Source organism: Hylobates moloch, unplaced genomic scaffold (assembly GCF_009828535.3).
Source record: "Hylobates moloch isolate HMO894 unplaced genomic scaffold, HMol_V3 SCAFFOLD_9, whole genome shotgun sequence".
Taxonomy (NCBI): Eukaryota; Metazoa; Chordata; class Mammalia; order Primates; family Hylobatidae; genus Hylobates; species Hylobates moloch.
The window spans coordinates 12,427,726-12,445,840 of record NW_026652284.1 but is presented as its reverse complement, the minus strand read 5'-3'; the positions used below and the strand labels follow the sequence as shown (position 1 = coordinate 12,445,840).

Sequence of the window (18,115 nt, the reverse complement as noted above, 5' to 3'; positions counted from 1 at the left end):
GGGTTCCCCAAACTAACAGCCATATTGTATTTTACATGAATGGATTCATTGCCACTATCCTGACCAAAGAGCAGTTACAAGGCATCCTTTTGTGGCACTAGTACAAAACAGACAGAGAATATGGCCCCTACCCTAGGGCAGCTTGCTTAAGTCCCTTCTAAGGTCTGACAGCTCTAAATCACTGCTCATCATAAAACAATGACGTGGAGCTTGACACGAGTATAGAAAACAAAGGAAAACAGGCTACCAAATTACTACTACCATAGAACCAGCTAAAATAGAATAATTACAAAGTGAATAGGGACACCGAAGAGGAAGAATATAAACAGTGTCCTGATTAGTGCCACAGGGCGGCGTGGCTAGAGCACTAAGAAACAACTAAAGCTAACAAACCAGTCTGGCATGGAACTGAGAGGGAGGGCTGTTCTTTCTCAGTTAAGCTTTATATTGGTGGTGCATCTAAGAGGCGGCATCACATCAGCAATGGCTCGTAATAAAAAATAATCACGGGGTGAACTTGATGTATGCTCAGCATCAGAAGAACCAAAAATCTTTGCCCATTAGCAGTTTAGCCACATGTATGCATAGATTATATTACATACATGTACTTAGTCTAAATCATATATACCAAGCTAACAGAAAAAGAATAGCAATTTCAAACATTTTGCTAGCACATAACTTTGCAAAAGAAAAATCACTTCCCTTTATATAAAGGGCTTTCAGAATCTAAATATCAAATGAAATACTTCTAGCATTTAAAGAGTTTTTTAGACACATACAATTATATTCAATGAAGTTATGAGTGAGCTACAAAATGGAAAATTAAGAACTCACATTGATAAAACCTCAAACACATCTCAGAATAAATTCAAGCTTTTTAGCTTAACATCTATATCTTTATCAACTTTTTACTACAGAAGGGCCCATTAAACACTTACGTAATAAAATTCAATGTTCTATGCTAAATGCAGAGAATTTTATAGTCCACGGCATGATCTACAGTTACATTATCACCTTTCTTTCACAATGCTTACATTACTTCGTAATTATAATCATTTTAAGCTATTAATACAAAACAGAACACTTCTTCAAATTAAGTTACCTTTTGCTGTAAGTAGCAAAGACTGCCTTCCTGCACCACACAAAGAAGCGACTCTTGAAATACTGGGTGGAATTTTTTTTTTTTTCTTTTTTTTTGAGACGTTGTTTTGCTCTTGTTGCTCAGGCTGGAGTGCAATGGCACCATCTCAGCTCACCACAACCTCTGCCTCCCGGGTTCAAGCGATTCTCCTGTCTCAGCTTCCCGAGTAGCTGGGATTGCAGGCAAGTGCCACCACACCCGGCTATTTTTTTGTATTTTTAGTAGAGACGGGGTTTCGCCGTGTTGGTCACGCTGGTCTCGAACTCCCGACCTCAGGTGATCCACTCGCCTCGGCCTCCCAAAGTGCTGGGATTACAGGGATGAGCCACCGCGCCCGGCCGTAATTTCTTCATCCAACATAGGACCGATGCGCTGGCAGATTTGCAATACATGATCAGGAGCCACATCTTTACTGGGCAAGACCAATTCCTCGTAGCTCCTGTTGTGCTGGTTGCTCTCCCAGTCCAACCCCTTGGGCAACAACTGGCACTGCGCCAGCTCCGGCACCAGTACCTGGGCCGCTCTCCAACACGAGCCCGCCAATAGGTACCGGGCGATGAGGAAGTACAGCTCCGACTCCGCGATAGGCACTGGGCGCTGGGCAGACAAGGGCTCTGCCATGGTCGGGCACGGGGCGGGAGGCGGGAGCCAGCGATCCAGCGAAGCGTGTAGGCCCTGCCGAGGCCTGACCAGGCTGGCGTTCCTCTCCTCAGGCGGGCGCCACCACGGCCATCCATTTCCGTTTTTAGATATACTTTTGTTGCAGAGACACGTACGTGATAGTGCTATCGGCATAAGATTTTTTTCAGCCAGGCGCAGTGGCCCACGCCTGTAATCCCAGCACTTTGGGAGGCTGAGGCGGGCAGATCACGAGGTCAGGAGTTCGAGAGCAGCCTGGTCAACATGGTGAAACCCCGTCTCTACTAAAAATACAAAAAATTAGCCGGGCGTGGTGGTGCATGCCTGTAATTCCAGCTTCTCAGGAGACTGAGGCAGAAGAATCGCTTGAACCCTAGAGGTGGAGGTTGCAGTGAGCCAAGATGGAGCCACTACACTCCAGCCTGGGCGACAGAGCTAGATTTCGTCTCAAAAAAAAAAAAAAAAAAGATTTTTTTCATCATATGTGATTTTTAAAATTAATATCCATATTAATTTTAGGGGCATTAATTGCAGATTTTCAGATTCTGTTGGGTGCATTTAGAAGAGTAATGTAATCATTTATTTTAAAAGGTCAACATTTACACTATGCTGGGTGTAAAGTTGTATCTTGTGCAACTATTTGAACTTGTGCTGAGGAATTTTCTTTTTTTTTCTTTTTTTTTTGAGATGGAATCTTGCTCTCTCGCCTAGGCTGGAGTGCAATGGTGCCATCCTGGCTCACTGCAACCTCTGCCTCCCAGGTTCAAGCTATTCTCCTGCCTCAGCCTCCTTAGTAGCTGGGTCTACAGGCGCCTGCCATCACATTGGCTAATTTTTTTGTATTTTTAGTAGAGACAGAGTTTCACCATATTGGCCAGGCTGGTCTCAAACTCCTGACCTTGTGATTTGCCTGCCTTGGCCTCCCAAAGTGCTGGGATTACAGGTGTGAGCCACCGTGCCTGGCCGTGCTGAGGAATTTTAAATCTAAGTTTTAAAGTGTGCAGAGAGGGTACATAATTTTTCAAGATTATTTTTAAATATATGTAAGCAAAATAAAAATTTGAAGCCCACTGGGGTAGAGAATGACTGTGACATAGTTTCATATATATTAATTTTCATACAATACTTATGAATTAGTTACCACAGCCAAATCCTGCCATAATCCTATAAATGAAGTCCAAAAAATGCAATTGTTTAAGATATTAGGTAGCACGATTTGAAGTTGACAGAATGGAAACAGAAGCTGGGGGAATAATGGTAGCCAACTTCCAATTGGATTTTACTGGGTTAATGTTCCTTTTTCCATAGAGAAAACTGAGGCATGTATGGAGATGTTGCTACCTTCCCAAGGCCAGGGAGGAGCCAGGATTTGGCTCCGGAGTCTGTGCTTTTAATTCCTGCACAATGCAGACCTAGGGGGTGTAAAGTAGTGCAGTTCATTTGGGTGCTAAATGCAAATTAGTACAACTACTAATGAGATTGGTTATTGTTCCATATGTTTATCCACCATATGCACTTTCTTTTTGAAAGGTCTGCTCATATCTTTTGTCCAGTTTGTTCCTAGATTGTCTTTTTATTATTGATTTGTCAAAATTTAATACATGTCTGTATCCTTTATATGCTGCCACTTATTTGTGGTTATGTGTATGCAAATATACCCCCAATTTATGGCTTGTTTTTCACTTTCTTTATGGCATCTTTTGATGAACATAAATTGTTAATTTTAATGTAGCTCAATGTGCCAAGTTTTTCTTTTAAGTCGTGTGAAAAACTCTTAGCTTATCTCTAGGTCATAAAAATATTCTTTCATATTTTATTCTGAAGTTTTAAAATTTTATGTCCTACTTTTAAGTTGTTAATCCACTCAAAATTGATTTTGTATGTGGTGTGAGTTAAGGGTTCAATCACCCCCATCCCCACCCCAGGTGGCTAACCATTTATCTCAAGATTAGTTTCATAGTACATCTTTTACTCATGGAACTGATAATAGCTCCCCTTCATGTATAAGGTTTGCAAATAATTGGGGGTCTAGTCTGTTGCATTGATTATTATTATTATTATTTGAGATGGAGTCTCGCTCTGTCACCCAGGCTGGAATGCAGTGGCGTGGTCTCAGCTCACTGCAAGCTCCGCCTCCCTGGTTCATGCCATTCTCCTGCCTCAGCCTCCTGAGTAGCTGGAACTACAGGCACCAGCCACCACGCCTGGATAATTTTTTTTTTTTTTTTTTTTTAGTAGAGACGGGGTTTCACCTTGTTAGCCAGGATGGTCTCGATCTCCTGACCTTGTGATCTGCCCGCCTTGGCCTCCCAAAGTGCTGGGATTACAGGCGTGAGCCACCGCGCCCAGCCACATTGATTATTATGTCTGTAACTGCATCAATATCATACTGTTTTACTTACCATAACTTCATAAGTTTGATGTGGGATTATGCAAAAATATTTCCATTTGTCGCCTCTGTATAAAAGTACAATTGATGTTTATATATATATATTTTTTTCCCCTGAGACACAGCCTTGCTCTGTCACCCAGGCTGGAGTGCAATGGCATGATCTCAGCTTACCGCAACCTCTGTCTCCTGAGTTCAATCAATTCTCCTGCCTCAGCCTCCCGAGTAGCTGAGATTACAGGCATATGCCACTACACCCAGCTATTTTGTTTTGTATTTTTAGTACAGACAGGGTTTCACCATGTTGGCCACGCTGGTCTCGAACTCCTGACCTCGTGATCTGCCTGCCTTGGCTCTTATTTGCAGCCACTTTGCCAAACTCTTTTTTTTTTTTTTTTTTTTTGGAGACAGAGTCTTGCTTTGTCACCCAGGCTGGTGTACGGTGGCACAGTCTCGGCTCCCTGCAGCCTCAACTTCCCAGGCTAGGACTACAAGAGTGTGCCACCATGCTCAGACACTTTTTTTTTTTTCCCTAGAGATGAAGGTCTCACTATGTTGCCCAAGGTGGTCTGGAACGCCTGGCTTCAAGTGTACTCCCACCTCTGCTTCCCAAAGTGTTGGGATTACAGATGTGACCTACCGCACCTGGCCAATTTTCCTTTTTAGCATTATTCTTGCTTGGCGTTAATATAAAAGTTTTATTCACCTTATAGAATAAATTGGGGAATGTTTCCTCCAATAATCTGTTCTTTGAAAGTTTGTTAAAATTCCCCTGTGAATATCCCTGGGATTGGTATATGCACTCTCAGTCAAATTTTAACAATTAATTCAACCTTCAATTTCCTTAATGTTTATATGATGGTTCAAATTTTCTATTTCCCCTTTAGTCAGTTTTGGTAAATGACATTTTCCATTATCTTGCCTATTTTATCTATATTTTCCAATGTATTACCATAATGTTTATAGTATATGCTTATCTTTTTGTCTCAGCTAATGCCAGATCTTGTTTATTTGGGCAATGTCTTTTTTTTTTTTTCTCTTGATTCTTCTTGCCAGAGGTTTTTAAATTGTTATCATCAGAAGAACCAACACTTGATTTTCTCAAAGAACCAACATTTGGCTTTGTTGATACTAATTGCCAGGCACTATTCTGAGTGTTTACATATATTAACTAATTGAATGTGGTGTGTATAATTCTTTCTCATTGGAATTTCCTTATCTTTCATATTTTCCATCTCCTTGTCTCTGTTTTGCCTTCTGGATAATTTCTTCAGATCTATCTCTTAGTTTACTCATCTCTCTCTTATTTGATGCTTAACGAATATATTGAGTTTCAATGATTATAGTTTTCGATTCTAAAAGTTATATGTGGTTTCTTTCTAATCTGCCTGATCAATTTTTATGGTCTCTTGGCCTTTGTTCAGTTTTTAGTTACATATTTTTTCTATAAACACTTCATACTTTATATTTTGTATCTGACAGTTCCAGCATCAGAAATTCATATGATTCTAAATCTGTATTTAGTTAATTCTGTTGATCTCACTCAGCGAAGCTTGTTTCCTGGCAAGTTTGGTAATTTTTTTAATTGTGAAATTTTTATTGTGTGTGTGTGTTTTTTTATTGGTTGAACATAATCTGTAGGGATCCTGGGAGCATATATTGGTGATGCTTTATTCTGGAGAGAATTTGTGTTTGCTTTTCTCAAGAGCCAGAGGCTGTTACCACACTGGATACATTTAAGCTCCCTTGAAAGAATCAGGGCTTAAGGCAAGAGTCTCAGATTTAGCTTCCCCGTCTCACAGAGAGCTCAAGGCTTAGTGTGCGGATTCCAGGGCTGGTACTCACACTGTCTCCTCTGGTTACATTTGCTGACTGTTCCCAATCTCCTGTCAGTTTAGTATTCTCCTCCCATCCCCCCACCAACCTTAGGGAGCCTTTATTTTCATACAAGCCTAGCAGTGCATAAAACTATGTTTATTGTAATTTTCCTAAGACCTAGTTATATTACAGAGGAGGAGCCTTCAGAGGAACTGATATGCCATACTTCTTGAAGAGGAATTCAGTTCATTTTTAATCTTTGAATCATATCAAGGAGAAAGTCTAAATTATGTGTTCTTGTGTGAATTATGTGTTGTTGTGTCTTAAACACCTCTTCAACACCTGCTAAGAGTCAGAGACCACACCGGCAACAGTATCCAGCTAGAATTTAATACAATTGTTTTGTTTGCATTATCTTTATCCTACAGTTACATTCTATTATGGCAAGTGATATTGGTTTTCCATTTACTATAGAGATATGAAGTTTCCTTTAAAGAGGAATTTATATATATATGTATAAACTAATTTAATGCCTGGCCCATTTATATACGTGTATATATACCCATATATATGTATATGTATGTGTGTATATATGTATATATGTATATATACATATATAAATGGGCCAGGCATGTTGGCTCACACCTGTAATCCCAGCACTTCAGGAGGCCAAGGTAGGTAGATAGCTTGAGCCCAGGAGTTTGAGACCAGCCTGGGCAACAAAGCAAAACCTCATCTCTACAAAAAATACAAAAATTAACTGGATGTGGTGGTTTGTGCCCGTGGTCCCACCTACTCTGGAGGCTAAGGTGGGAGGATCGCTTGAGCTCAGGAGTCAGAGACTGCAGTAAACTGAGATCGTGCTGCTGCACTCCAGCCTGGGTGCCAGAGTGAGACTCTGCCTCAAAAAAAAAAAAAAAAAAAAAAAAAGATTCAATTTAAATAAATTGTTAAATAAACAATAGTACGGGTTGTCATCAACTATTGCAAAAGTCATATGAGAATGAGGGCTGGGAAACACTGGTCTGTATCTTCCCAACTCCTCAGGCTCCATATCCTTGGTCAAAGCTTCCCTTTGCAGTCCAGCCCCAGTGCCCCCTCCCTCCTCTGAGTGATGAAAGAAAGCATTGTGGCCAGTGCCTCTCAGCCTCTCTCCTGCTAATCATCCCTTTGTCATGTGCCCTGCACCCCAATTCACTCCAAGACTGAAGCAAGCTCCTTGAGGGAGGACAAATAAAAACCCAAATCCAATCCCTACAGGCGAAGTGCTCCCTTACTCCTGTCTCCCCCGAGACCTTGCCTCCCCATGTCTCTTCATGAAACCTCATCTCCCCATGTGCTGTGGTTTAAACGTGTCCCCCCAAATTGTTTTGTGGGAAACTTAATCCCCAATACAACAATGTTGGAAGACGGCACTTGGTGGAAGGTGTTTAGGTCATAAGGGCTCTGTTCTTGTGTATAAATGAATGTAGTTTTAAAGGCTTGACAAGGGGAGTTTGCTCTCTCACTCTCTCTTGCCCTTCCACCCTCTACCTTGTGAGGACGCTGCATTCCGCCCTCTGGACAGCTGTCCCCGCACCTTGATCTTGGACTTCCCAGATTCCAGAACTGTGAGAAAATAACTGTATGTTTTTTATAAGTTAATTAGTCTCAAGTGTTCTGTTTTAGCAGCACAAAATGAACTAAGACACCATTTCGCCCCTTGTGCCCTTGTACCCTGATGTGTCCTTATGAGACCTCGTCTCCTAACATGACCTTATGTCCTCATGTCTCCCCACATGACCTTGTCTTCTCAAGTCTCCCTATGAGACCTTGGCTCCCCATGTATCTTCATGTGACCTTGTCTGCCCATGTATCCCCACAGGACCTTGTCTCCCCATGTGACCTTGTATTTTCATGAATCTTTTTTTTTTGAGATGGAGTCTTGCTCTTGTCGCCCACGCTGGAATGCAACGGCACGGTCTCCACTCACTGCAACCTCTGCCTCCCGGGTTCAAGCGATTCTCCTGCCTCAGCCTCCCGAGTAGCTGGGATTGCAGATGCGTGCCACCACGCCCGGCTAATTTTTGTATGTTTAGTAGAGATGGGGTTTCATCATGTTGGCCAGGCTGGTCTTGAACTCCTGACCTTATGATCCGCCCACCTCGGCCTCCCAAAGTGCTGAGATTACAGGCGTGAGCTACCGTGCCCAGCCTGTATTTTCATGAAATCTTATTTCCTCATGTCTCCCCATGAGACCTTGTGTCCCCGTGAAACTTTGCCTTATGCCTTACTCATAGTTGGTGCACATGTGGCAGTTGGTCCGCTCTGGTGTGGGAACTGTGACATGAGTTGACATAATCAGACAAGTGGGTGGGGTTGTGGGGAGCATCTAAGCAGCAGGCCGGGCACCACTGCATACCAGCAAATGGGTTGTTGCTTCCAGACAAGCCAACAAGTTGAGTGGAGGCACTAATGCCCTGAGCAGCCTGGCTCTTGGCCTTTCATTTGTTTGCCTCATAAACAAACTCTGAAGTTGTGTTTCTTGGGAAGTGGAGTATAAACCCATCCCCACTTCCTGGTGCTCAGAGCCAAAAAGCCATCAGCACTGACCATCGTGCTGAACTTCTGGTGGGGATTTAGGGGAGTAAGGCTCTCACCTACTCCTGCCTGCTAAGGTCTCATCAGCAGCCCTTCTTTTAGTCATGGAGGCAGCATCTACAGAAGTATATGGGAATGAGAAGAAGGTCTATGCTGAAAATGAAGTGGTTTCCTGGCTCATCATGCTTTTGCCTTTTGGAAACTAATGATTTATTTGCCAAATGTTCCTCTTTTCCATTTTAAGTTTATTCTTGGGACCTGGAAAAAGAACTGTGGGGATGAGCTTCTGTCTAGAACTTGCTATGGTCCAACAATTTTACTTGCTTAGATTTTCTTTCCTTTTTTAAGTCAATGGTTATTTTTTAATGAATCTATTTCAACAAATATTTACTGAACAACCTCTCTGGCATGGCATTTAAGAGCGTGGCAGTGGAGTCAGACTGGCTGGAACCAAGTCCCACCTCTGCCACCTGCTAACTTGTGGCCATCGGCACATTAACTTCTCTAATGCTGACTTATCCATTCAATGGGGATAGTATTGGTACCTGCCACATAACAGAGGGTGATGGTGATCGAATGAAATCATGCCTGTGAAGGAATCAGTACACTGCTTAGCACATGCTAGGCACTCAGTGATGGAAGAGGGGGAGGAGGAAGATGGCACATGTCATGCACCATGATAGGTTCTGGGGACACCCACATCAATGAGAAACAGTCCTTGCCCACAGGGGTCCATAAAACATCCATCAGATGTAGCAGTCCGTGGTGGAACAGAGAGTGGATTGGGCCAGGGATGGTGGAAGGAGAAATCCATTCACTCGCCACATGCTCATGTTGGGCATGTCTTCAAGAGAAGCATTGCCAGCCTCCTGGGAGAGGAGAGGCATGACCTGAGTTTGGCCCTTGGGAGACATTGCTGAGCCTGTCCAGCTCAGTGCATTCTCTTTGCAGAATGTCTGGTCCTCAGTGGAGGTTCTCTACTGCTCCACGCCTTAAGCCTAACCTGGCTGCTGTGCTCTTGGCAGGAGAAGTTTTGGTTTTCCAGCCCCACCTGTGGCCAGGTGGCTAAGTGTCTCTACTTCAGAGATGAAGTACTAAGAAGCCGCTGTGCCCACACTTCTTATGCCACTTCCTTTAATACAGCTATTTCAGTTTTTTGTTTTTGTTTTTGTTTTTGTTTAGACGGAGTCTCGCTCTGTCACCCAGCCTGGAGTGCAGTGGTGCGATCTCGGCTCACTGCAAGCTCCACCTCCCGAGTTCACGCCATTCTCCTGCCTCAGCCTCCCAAGTAGCTGGGACTACGGGCGCCCGCCACCACGCCCAGAAAATTTTTTGTATTTTTAGTAGAGACGGGGTTTCACCGTGTTAGCCAGGATGGTCTCGATCTCCTGACCTTGTGATCCGCCCGTCTCGGCCTCCCAAAGTGCTGGGATTACAGGCTATTTCAGTTTTAAAGCCATCATTGTGCTCTCTATCTTTCCAACTTTTCTGTCCATGTGGTAGGCAACCTCCAAGATGGTGCCCAATAATTCCAGGCTCCTGGTACTCATGCCCTTGTATAGTGCCACACTGTATGAGGCGTGGTCTATGTGATCATCAGCATATGGCAAAAATAATAGTATGTCACTGCTGGGTTCTCTCTCTCTCCACCCCCTCCTTCTCTCATCACCTGCTTTGGGGAAGCCTGAACCCATATCATGAGCATCCCTAGAGAGAAACCCACATGGCAACGAAGGAGGCCTTCTGCCAACAGGAAAGTGAGTGAGCTTAAAATCAAGTCTTCCAGCGTCAGTTGAGCTTTGAGCTGACCGTAGCCCTGGCTGATCTCTTCGCTGCAACCTCCTAAGAATCCCTTCCCTCTAATCACCCAACACATCCACTCTCAGATTCCTCACTCTCAGAAACTGTGAGACAATACATATTTACTGTGGTTTGAAGCTGCTAAATTTTGGGATCCTTTGTTACATATAACTAATACAGTGCATGTCTCAATTGTTACTGTACTCTGAAGGGGACTAAAGGGTGTTATTGCCGGGCACAGTGGCTCATGCCTGTAATCCCACACTTTGGGAGGCTGAGGCAGGCAGATCACGAGGTCAGGAGATCGAGACCATCCTGGCTAACATGGTGAAACTCTGTCTCTACAAAAAATACAAAAAATTTGCTGGGCGTGGTGGTGGGCACCTGTAGTCCCAGCTATACAGGAGGCTGAGGCAGGAGAATCGCTTGAACCTGGGAAGCGGAGGGTGCAGTGAGCCGAGATCACACCACTGCACTCCAGCCTAGGCGACAGAGCAAGACTCCATCTCAAAAAAAAAAAAAAGTGTGTTATTGATTGGCTCCCTACAATTTCAACAGATGACGAGAGCAGAGGTGTAACACCTGGTCGACTACACCCTAGTCTGGATGAAAACAGTGCAGGGTATTTGATTACTCGTCTGGCAGTTGGAATCCTGGCTCTGCAGTCACTTCCTCCCGCCTGATCATAGGCAAGCCATGCCAGCACTCTAAGCCTCAGCCTCTCCATTTAGTGAAAGGAGGTGATAATACCTACCTCATGAAATTGTTGTAAGGATCAAATGAAATAATGCATGTAAAAAATGTAAGGTGTGTGAGCTATTAACATGAATTTCTGCCATCTCCTATCATGAACTCACAGAAGGTGCTGGGGGACACACCCCTTCATCGCCCCACCCCACCCCACCTATCATTCATCCTTCCGGAGGGTGGGCAATAGAGGAGGACCTCGGTTGTGCAAGCTAAGTGGGATATGCTTATAAAATAGCGAAGGCCAGGCGTCATGGCTCATGCCTGTAATCCCAGCACTTTGGAAGGCCAAGGTGGGCGGATCCCCTGAGGTCAGGAGTTCAAGACCAGCCCGACCAACATGGTGAAACCCTGTCTCTACTAAAAATACAAAAATTAGTCGGGCGTGGTGGCTTACGCCTGTAATCCCTGCTGCTTGGGAGGCTGAGGCAGGAGAATCACTTGAACCCAGGAGGCGAAGGTTGCAGTGAGCTGAGATCGTGCCACTGCACTCCAGCCTGGGTGACAAGAGTGAAACTCCGTCTCGACAACAACAACAACAAAATAAAATAGCGAATACATATTTGCCTTTTGAAAATCACCCAAATCTCACTTTCATTTGTGCAGACCACCAAATGATCCCACACATTGGACTTGAGTGTGCACAGACAAGAAGCTCTCCTCCCTGATTTGGTTGGAGGGCATCTGGGACAACTGGTCCCCTTCAGAGTGGATCCTTTTTTTTTTTTTTTTTTAATTTCCAGGGAGAATAGAGTCTGATTATTTTATCAAGAGCTATTCCCAAGTGATGCGTCCCTAACAGACATGCAGGCGCTGGAAAGCAAGCATAATGCCCCAGTATTAAGTTTACTCGGCTAATTTTAAATCTCTGGGCATCCATCATGTACTTAGCTCCAAATTATACGTTCGGTCTGGGTTTTTCTTAGGCCTCATCTGCACAGCAGGTAAATAAAACAGCCCTGTGGAGGGACCATAAAAAGACTTGTGAAGGCTCAGTGTTTCTGGCCTCAGCCAGGGCTGCAAGTCGCCTGTCCAGCAGAGCTGTCATCCAGCTACTGTGCAGTTGGCAATTCTAGGACCGTAAGACCACCCGGGATAAATAACAGCTCAGGTTACTGGAGGCCACCAGCCCAAGAGGTCCTCAGCCTGGACCTCTCCTGGCTAAATCATTTGCCATCAAAACCAGCCTGTTCTTCCTGCAGTCTCTGGAAATGATCACTTTGGGACATTTGCAGTGACTGTCTTGGCCACGAGTCGGCAGCAGGGTAACATTCCGCTGTGGGTGCCAGGCCAGGAAGAAATGGTTTGGCATTTTCCTTTCTGTCCCCCAGCATGACGCCTGGAGACAGGACAAATATAGCGTAAACAATAGTCAAAGGCTGCAATTTGAGTGCCACAGCCTTGGAGGCCAGCTTCTTCTCTTTCTTTTTTGACTTTTTTTTTTTTTTTAATCTAATGAGAGGGAAATGCGCCGGGTGTTTGGAAATAGAATTCTTCTTTTTCAGGTCAGGGTCTAGGCCCAGATTTGCCTGGTTGGAACAGAGCCCTGTTTCTTCTAATATGAAGTAATAAATGCATTCACTCACTCGGCAGCAAGTTTTCGAGCACATACCAGGCTGCTCAGTATTGAGAGGAGCCGGGCACTCTGTGGGGACACCAGGAATGCTAAGGACTTCCCAGGGGGAGCTGGGGAGGTGGGTGCTAGTGGGGGCATAGGTAGGAGCGAGGCCAGGTGTCACTCAAGTAGGGTTGAAGGATGGACCTGACGGTGCAAGTGAACATCCTAAGGGTGCAAGGAGAGTGGAAACTTCAGACAGAGGCGGGGTCATGAGCGATGACACTGAGCTGGCTGTCAGGAGCTGGCCCTGGGCAGTTTAGGTCATCGCTGGCCCTGAGTCACCATCCTCCCGGCTTTCTAGTCTGACTCCTTGCTTCTCCTCAGACCCCCACTCCACACCAGCCTCACCCAGCAGCTAGCTGGGTCTTTAAAAAATATTAACCCTGGGCCAGGCACGGAGGCTCACGCCTGTAATCTCAGCACTTTGGGAGGCCAAGGCGGGTGGATCACGAGGTCAAGAGATCGAGACCATCCTGGCCAACATGGTGAAACCCTGTCTCTACTAAAAATATAAAAATTAGCTGGGTGTGGTGGTGTATGCTGCTCTCAGCTACTCAGGAGGCTGAGGCAGGAGAATTGCTTGAACCTGGGAGGTGGAGGTTGCAGTGAGCCAAGATCACGCCACTGCACTCCAGCCTGGTGACAGAGTGAGACTGTGTCTCAGAAAAAAAAAAAAAAAAGGCTGGGCGTGGTGGCTCACACCTGTAATCTCAGCACTTTGGGAGGCCGAGGTGGGTGGGTTACCTGAGGTCAGGAGTTCGAGACCAGTCTGGCCAACATGGTGAAACCCCACCTCTACTAAAAATTCAAAAAGTTAGCTGGGCGTTGTGGCGGGCACCTGTAATCCCAGCTACTCGGGAGGCTGAGGCAGGAGAATCGCTTGAACCTGGGAGGCAGAAGTTGCAGTGAGCCTGGGCAACAAGAGTGAAACTCTGTCTCAAAAAAAAAAAAAGAAAGAAAAAAATTTAATCCTGGCCAGGCACAGCGGCTTGCACCTGTAATCCTAGTACTTTGGGAGGCCAAAGCGGGAGGATTGCTTGAGGCCAAGAGTTCAAGACCAACCTGGCCAACATAGCAAGACCCCCCTCTCTTTTGTAAAAAATAAATAAATAAGAAAAAAACACTAATTCTATCAAGCTCATCCTTCATGCAAAGCTCCCCCAGTGTTTTCCCAGCTTACCGGTCTCAGGGGCTACCACAGTCTGCCCCACAGATATCTCCTGCACAGCCCTCTGACAGCCTCTCATGCCTTCTGCCTTCCAGAACACACTGGCCTCCTTTCAAATTCTGGAACTTTCCAAGCCTCAGGGCTATAGGACTTACTGTTCCTTCTACCAGGGCCTACTTCTTGGGCGTGGACCCTGAACACTCTGCCTTGCCATCCTGAAATTCCTCCTAATTTTTGAATGGGGCCTCACATTTAGTTTTGTGTTGGGCCCTGTGAATGTGTAGCGAGCCCTGCCTCTACCTAGAACGTGCTGTTTTTTGCGGGCCCGGCTCCTTCAGTCAGCAAGGTCTTCTCTGCTCAAATGTCACCTCCTCTGAAGGGCCTTCCCTGGCCATCTGTCTGAAGGAGCCCCACTGGTCTCCCTCCATCCCAGAACCACTTTCTTCTCCTCACGACACCATCCCACCTGAAGTGACCCCATCCTTCAGCTCTCTCCCTGTCTGCTGTCTGCCCTGTCCTGTTCATACCTACCTCCCTGCAGTGATGTGCCTGACTCAGAGCTCAGAGGTGGCGGCCCCATCAGCACCTGGTGCCTGTGAGTGGCATGAAGAGGACAGGCCTTGGGAGGAGGGGGGGTGGTGGGTCCGATGGGGCAGGGGAGGCCTGGGGGCTCAGGTAGGAGCGATTAAGGGGCTGGCAGGCTTTCTGCTTAACCCCTGTGGAATAGTTGCCCTCTCTGAGTGCAGTCAGCAGTCATTTCATTGGTCTCTAGTGCGACCCTCTTCACTTGCAGTGCAGGATCATTGTGTTACCTGCTTGTGGGACACTCAGCAGGGTTTCTCTCCAGGAGGCCCAGAGTCATCGCTAGAACAATTGCCCACCGACCACCTAGAGATGAGTTAGCACCAGTATCAGAGGCTTGGGAGGGGGAAGGTCAGGGTGATTTTGTTTTTGTTTTTGTTTCTGTTATTTTGAGACAGGGTTTCTTTCACTCTGTCACCCAGGCTGGAGAGCAGCAGAGCAGTCATGGCTCACTGCAACCTCAACTGCCTGGGCTCAGGTGATCCTCCTGCCTCAGCCTCCTGAGTAGTTGGGACTACAGGTGCGCACCACCTTACCAGGCAAATTTTTAATTTTTTTGTAGAGACGGAGGTCTTGCTAGATTACCTGGGCTGGCTTGGACTTCTGTCCTCAAGCAATCCCCCCATCTCAGCCTCCCAAAGTGCTGGGATTACAGGCCTGAGCCACCGAGCTCAGCCTTTTTGAGTGTGTTGTTTGGTTGGTGGGTTTTGATTATCTTTGATTATCTGAGCTTCTTTTTCCATGAATGGATAATAGAGTCAGGCTGTTTTCTCTTCTTTTAAGATCTTTGCTTAGCCTTAGAGTGCAGGCCCAGGCAAGGCAGCTCCCCTGGACCACGCCAGCAATGCTCTGCTCTGTGTCCCATTACCTGGCATGACCTTTTGGGCCGGATAACTTGGGGGGAGGGAATTCTCCTCTGACGTCAGCACTTGATCTGACTATGTGCTTAAGCCAGAGAAGAAACAGGTTGGCATTTTCTCTCCAACTTGGAGCCTCTCATACCCAATCCCGGCCACAAAGGAAGGGCTGTCCATCCAGGCAGGGCTGTTTATAGCTTCTGCGCGCTCGGCAGCTTGATGCAAGTTAAGTCAGGCTTGAGTTATTGACTAAATGTTTGCCTGTGCATCTCCAGGTTAGAGTCATCCTGCAGCAGAGCCCTTGAAGGACATCCGGAAGCACACAGCTGCTGCCTCCGCGCCTGTGTTTTGCTAACGGATGAAGTTTCTTCTGCAATTTCTCTGGTCTGAAAAAAAAATGACTGACTTAAGGCTTGTGAGGGCAAATGGTTCAAATGGAACTGTGTGCTTTGTATTCTTCAGTTAAGGATGTGCCTTTGTTATTAGGATTGTTGTTGTTGGTTGTTGATTTACCCAGGACTAGAAGATAGGACTGTCTCTTTCTTGGAGAGATGGAGTCTCTTATTTAATTCATTCAAGAAATCCTTAGTGATCCTCCACTCTGGAACAAGCAGAGTGTGAGGCTCACTTTGGGGCGAAATGAAAGAGAATAAAAATTGCTGTTGGGGTAGTCACAGCAGCTTACACTTATAATCCCAGGCCCTTGAGAGGCTTGGGTGGGAGGATCACTTGAGGCCAGGAGTTCAAGACCAGCCTGGGTAATATAGCAAGACCTCATCTGTTGTTTCAGTGCCAGACGCTGACATAGGTATAATATGTGTGTGAGTCCTCCAGCCACTCTCTAGGGGGCGTTATTATGATTCCCATTTGACAGCTGAGGAATCTGAGTGCTAGATTCCTAGTGTCCATGGCCTCCTGAGTGTGAAGCTGTGTGAGGAGTCACCCGGTGAATACATGGACAGCTCGGACTGGACCCATGGGTCCAACTCCAGGGTCCAGGCTCATCCACCACCACCCCATCATGCCCTGCAGGTTCTTTCCTGAGTTGGGAAGAAAGAAAATGACCCAAACTCATGGGCTTTGCCTGCAACCTCATGATGGGTCAGCCAGCCCCAGTGAAAACTAACCACCTTCCACTACCTCTCGTCTGTGATCTGTGGAGGAATTGCCCCATTTGCTCTGTCCAGCAGAAAAACCTGGCATTGGGCACTTTTTCAGGCATATTCCTGGCTGGACTGCCACATAGAACTGTGCAGGTTATATACCGCACACCTCCAGGGGGCACCACTCATGGAAACTACTATCTCCTGCAGTCATGCAATGGCTAATTGCACTCTTACTGTATGCAGTGGCCCTCAGTTGAGATTCATTGCCTTAATGAGGTCATTCAAAATAAAGGGGCTGAGAGGGTAAAATGAGCTGGAGGAAGGAGGGAAATTATCAAGGATGGGTACCACCTGGCCAGAAAGGGCTCTATGCCAACAATAGGAAAGAAAATGGTTTTATCAAACTTCTATTAGCGATTGCTGTAGAACAAAGGAACCTAGAGTTTAGCAGTTTGAAACCACATTTATGATCTCACAGGTTTTGTGGGTCAAGAATCCGGGAGTGGCTGGGCACAGTGGCTCAGGCCCGCAATCCCAGCATTTTGGGAGGCCAAGGCGGGTGGATCACCTGAGGTCAGGAGTTCGAGACCAGCCTGGCCAACATGGTGAAACCTCGTCTCTATTTAAAATACAAAAATTAGCTGGGTGTGGTGGTGGGCACCTGTAATCCCAGCTACTCAGGAGGCTGAGGCAGGAGAATCGCTTGAACCCGGGAGGCAGAGGTTGCAGTGAGCCGAGATCGTGCCACTGCACTCCAGCCTAGGCAACAAGAGCAAGACTTCACCTCAGAAAAAAAAAAAAAAAAAAGAATCTGGGAGCAGCTTCACTGGATGGTTCTGGTTCAAGATCTCTCCAGAGAATGTGTTCAGGACATCAAAAGGGGCTGCAGTTTTCTGGGGCTGGAGAATCAGCTTCCAGGCTCACTCACGTGGCTTTTGGAGGAGGCCTCAGTTTCTTGCTGACTGTTGACAGGAGACTGCAGCTCTTTGCCAGACGGGCTTCTTCGCAGACTTAATGTCTTCACCACATGGCAGTTGACTTTCCCCAAAGAGGCTTGAGAGACAGAGAGAGAGAGAACCCAAGCTGGAAGTTGCAGCCTTTTTATAACCTGATGTCAGAATTGGCGTACCATATGCTGTTGGTCATGGGGAACACCCTAGCACAGTGTGGGAGGGGATTCCACAAGGCTGTGAATACCAGGAGCGGGGACCATTGGGGGCCATCTTAGAGGCTGACCACCACACAGCTAAGGAGTACTGGCATCCTTAGAAAAGCAAATTTGGGGCCAGGCGCAGTGGCTCATGCCTGTAATCCCAGCACTTTGGGAGGCCGAGGCGGGCAGATCACCTGAGGTCCGGAGTTTGAGACTAGCCTGACCAACATGGAGAAACCCCATCTCTACTAAAAATACAAAATTAGCCGGGCGTGGTGGTGCATGCCTGTAATCCTAGCACTTTGGGAGGCTGAGGCGGGCAGATCACCTGAGGTTGGGAGTTTGAGACCAGCCTGACCAACATGGAGAAACCCTGTCTCTACTAAAAATACAAAAATTAGCTGGGTGTGGTGACAGGTGCCTGTAATCCCAGCTACTTAGGAGGCTAAAGCAGGAGAATTGCTTGAACCCAGGAGATGGAGGTTGCGGTGAGCCAATATCATGCCATTGCACTCCA

The 18,115-nt window shown here is 46.2% G+C and overlaps 1 protein-coding gene across 1 annotated transcript; it reads right to left on the bottom strand.

The window, feature by feature from the left end:
- Positions 1-1,088: 1,088 nt before the first annotated feature.
- LOC116813910 (bromodomain and WD repeat-containing protein 1-like) lies at positions 1,089-1,762 on the bottom strand. The gene is made up of 2 exons (XM_032760979.2): positions 1,493-1,762; positions 1,089-1,181 (listed from the first exon to the last, which is right to left on the bottom strand). Exons 1-2 carry the CDS (start codon positions 1,760-1,762, stop codon positions 1,089-1,091), a joined length of 363 nt encoding a protein of 120 aa, XP_032616870.1.
- Positions 1,763-18,115: the final 16,353 nt, after the last annotated feature.

What these genes read in the sequence shown, in the direction of transcription:
- LOC116813910 (XM_032760979.2), bottom strand. Translation starts at nt 1,762, where the DNA reads ATGGCAGAGCCCTTGTCTGCCCAGCGCCCAGTGCCTATCGCGGAGTCG. An exon ending in GCATCGGTCCTATGTTGGAT is followed by an intron (nt 1,182 to 1,492) that starts GAAGAAATTACG and finishes AAAAAGAAAAAA; the next exon opens with AAAAAAATTCCACCCAGTAT.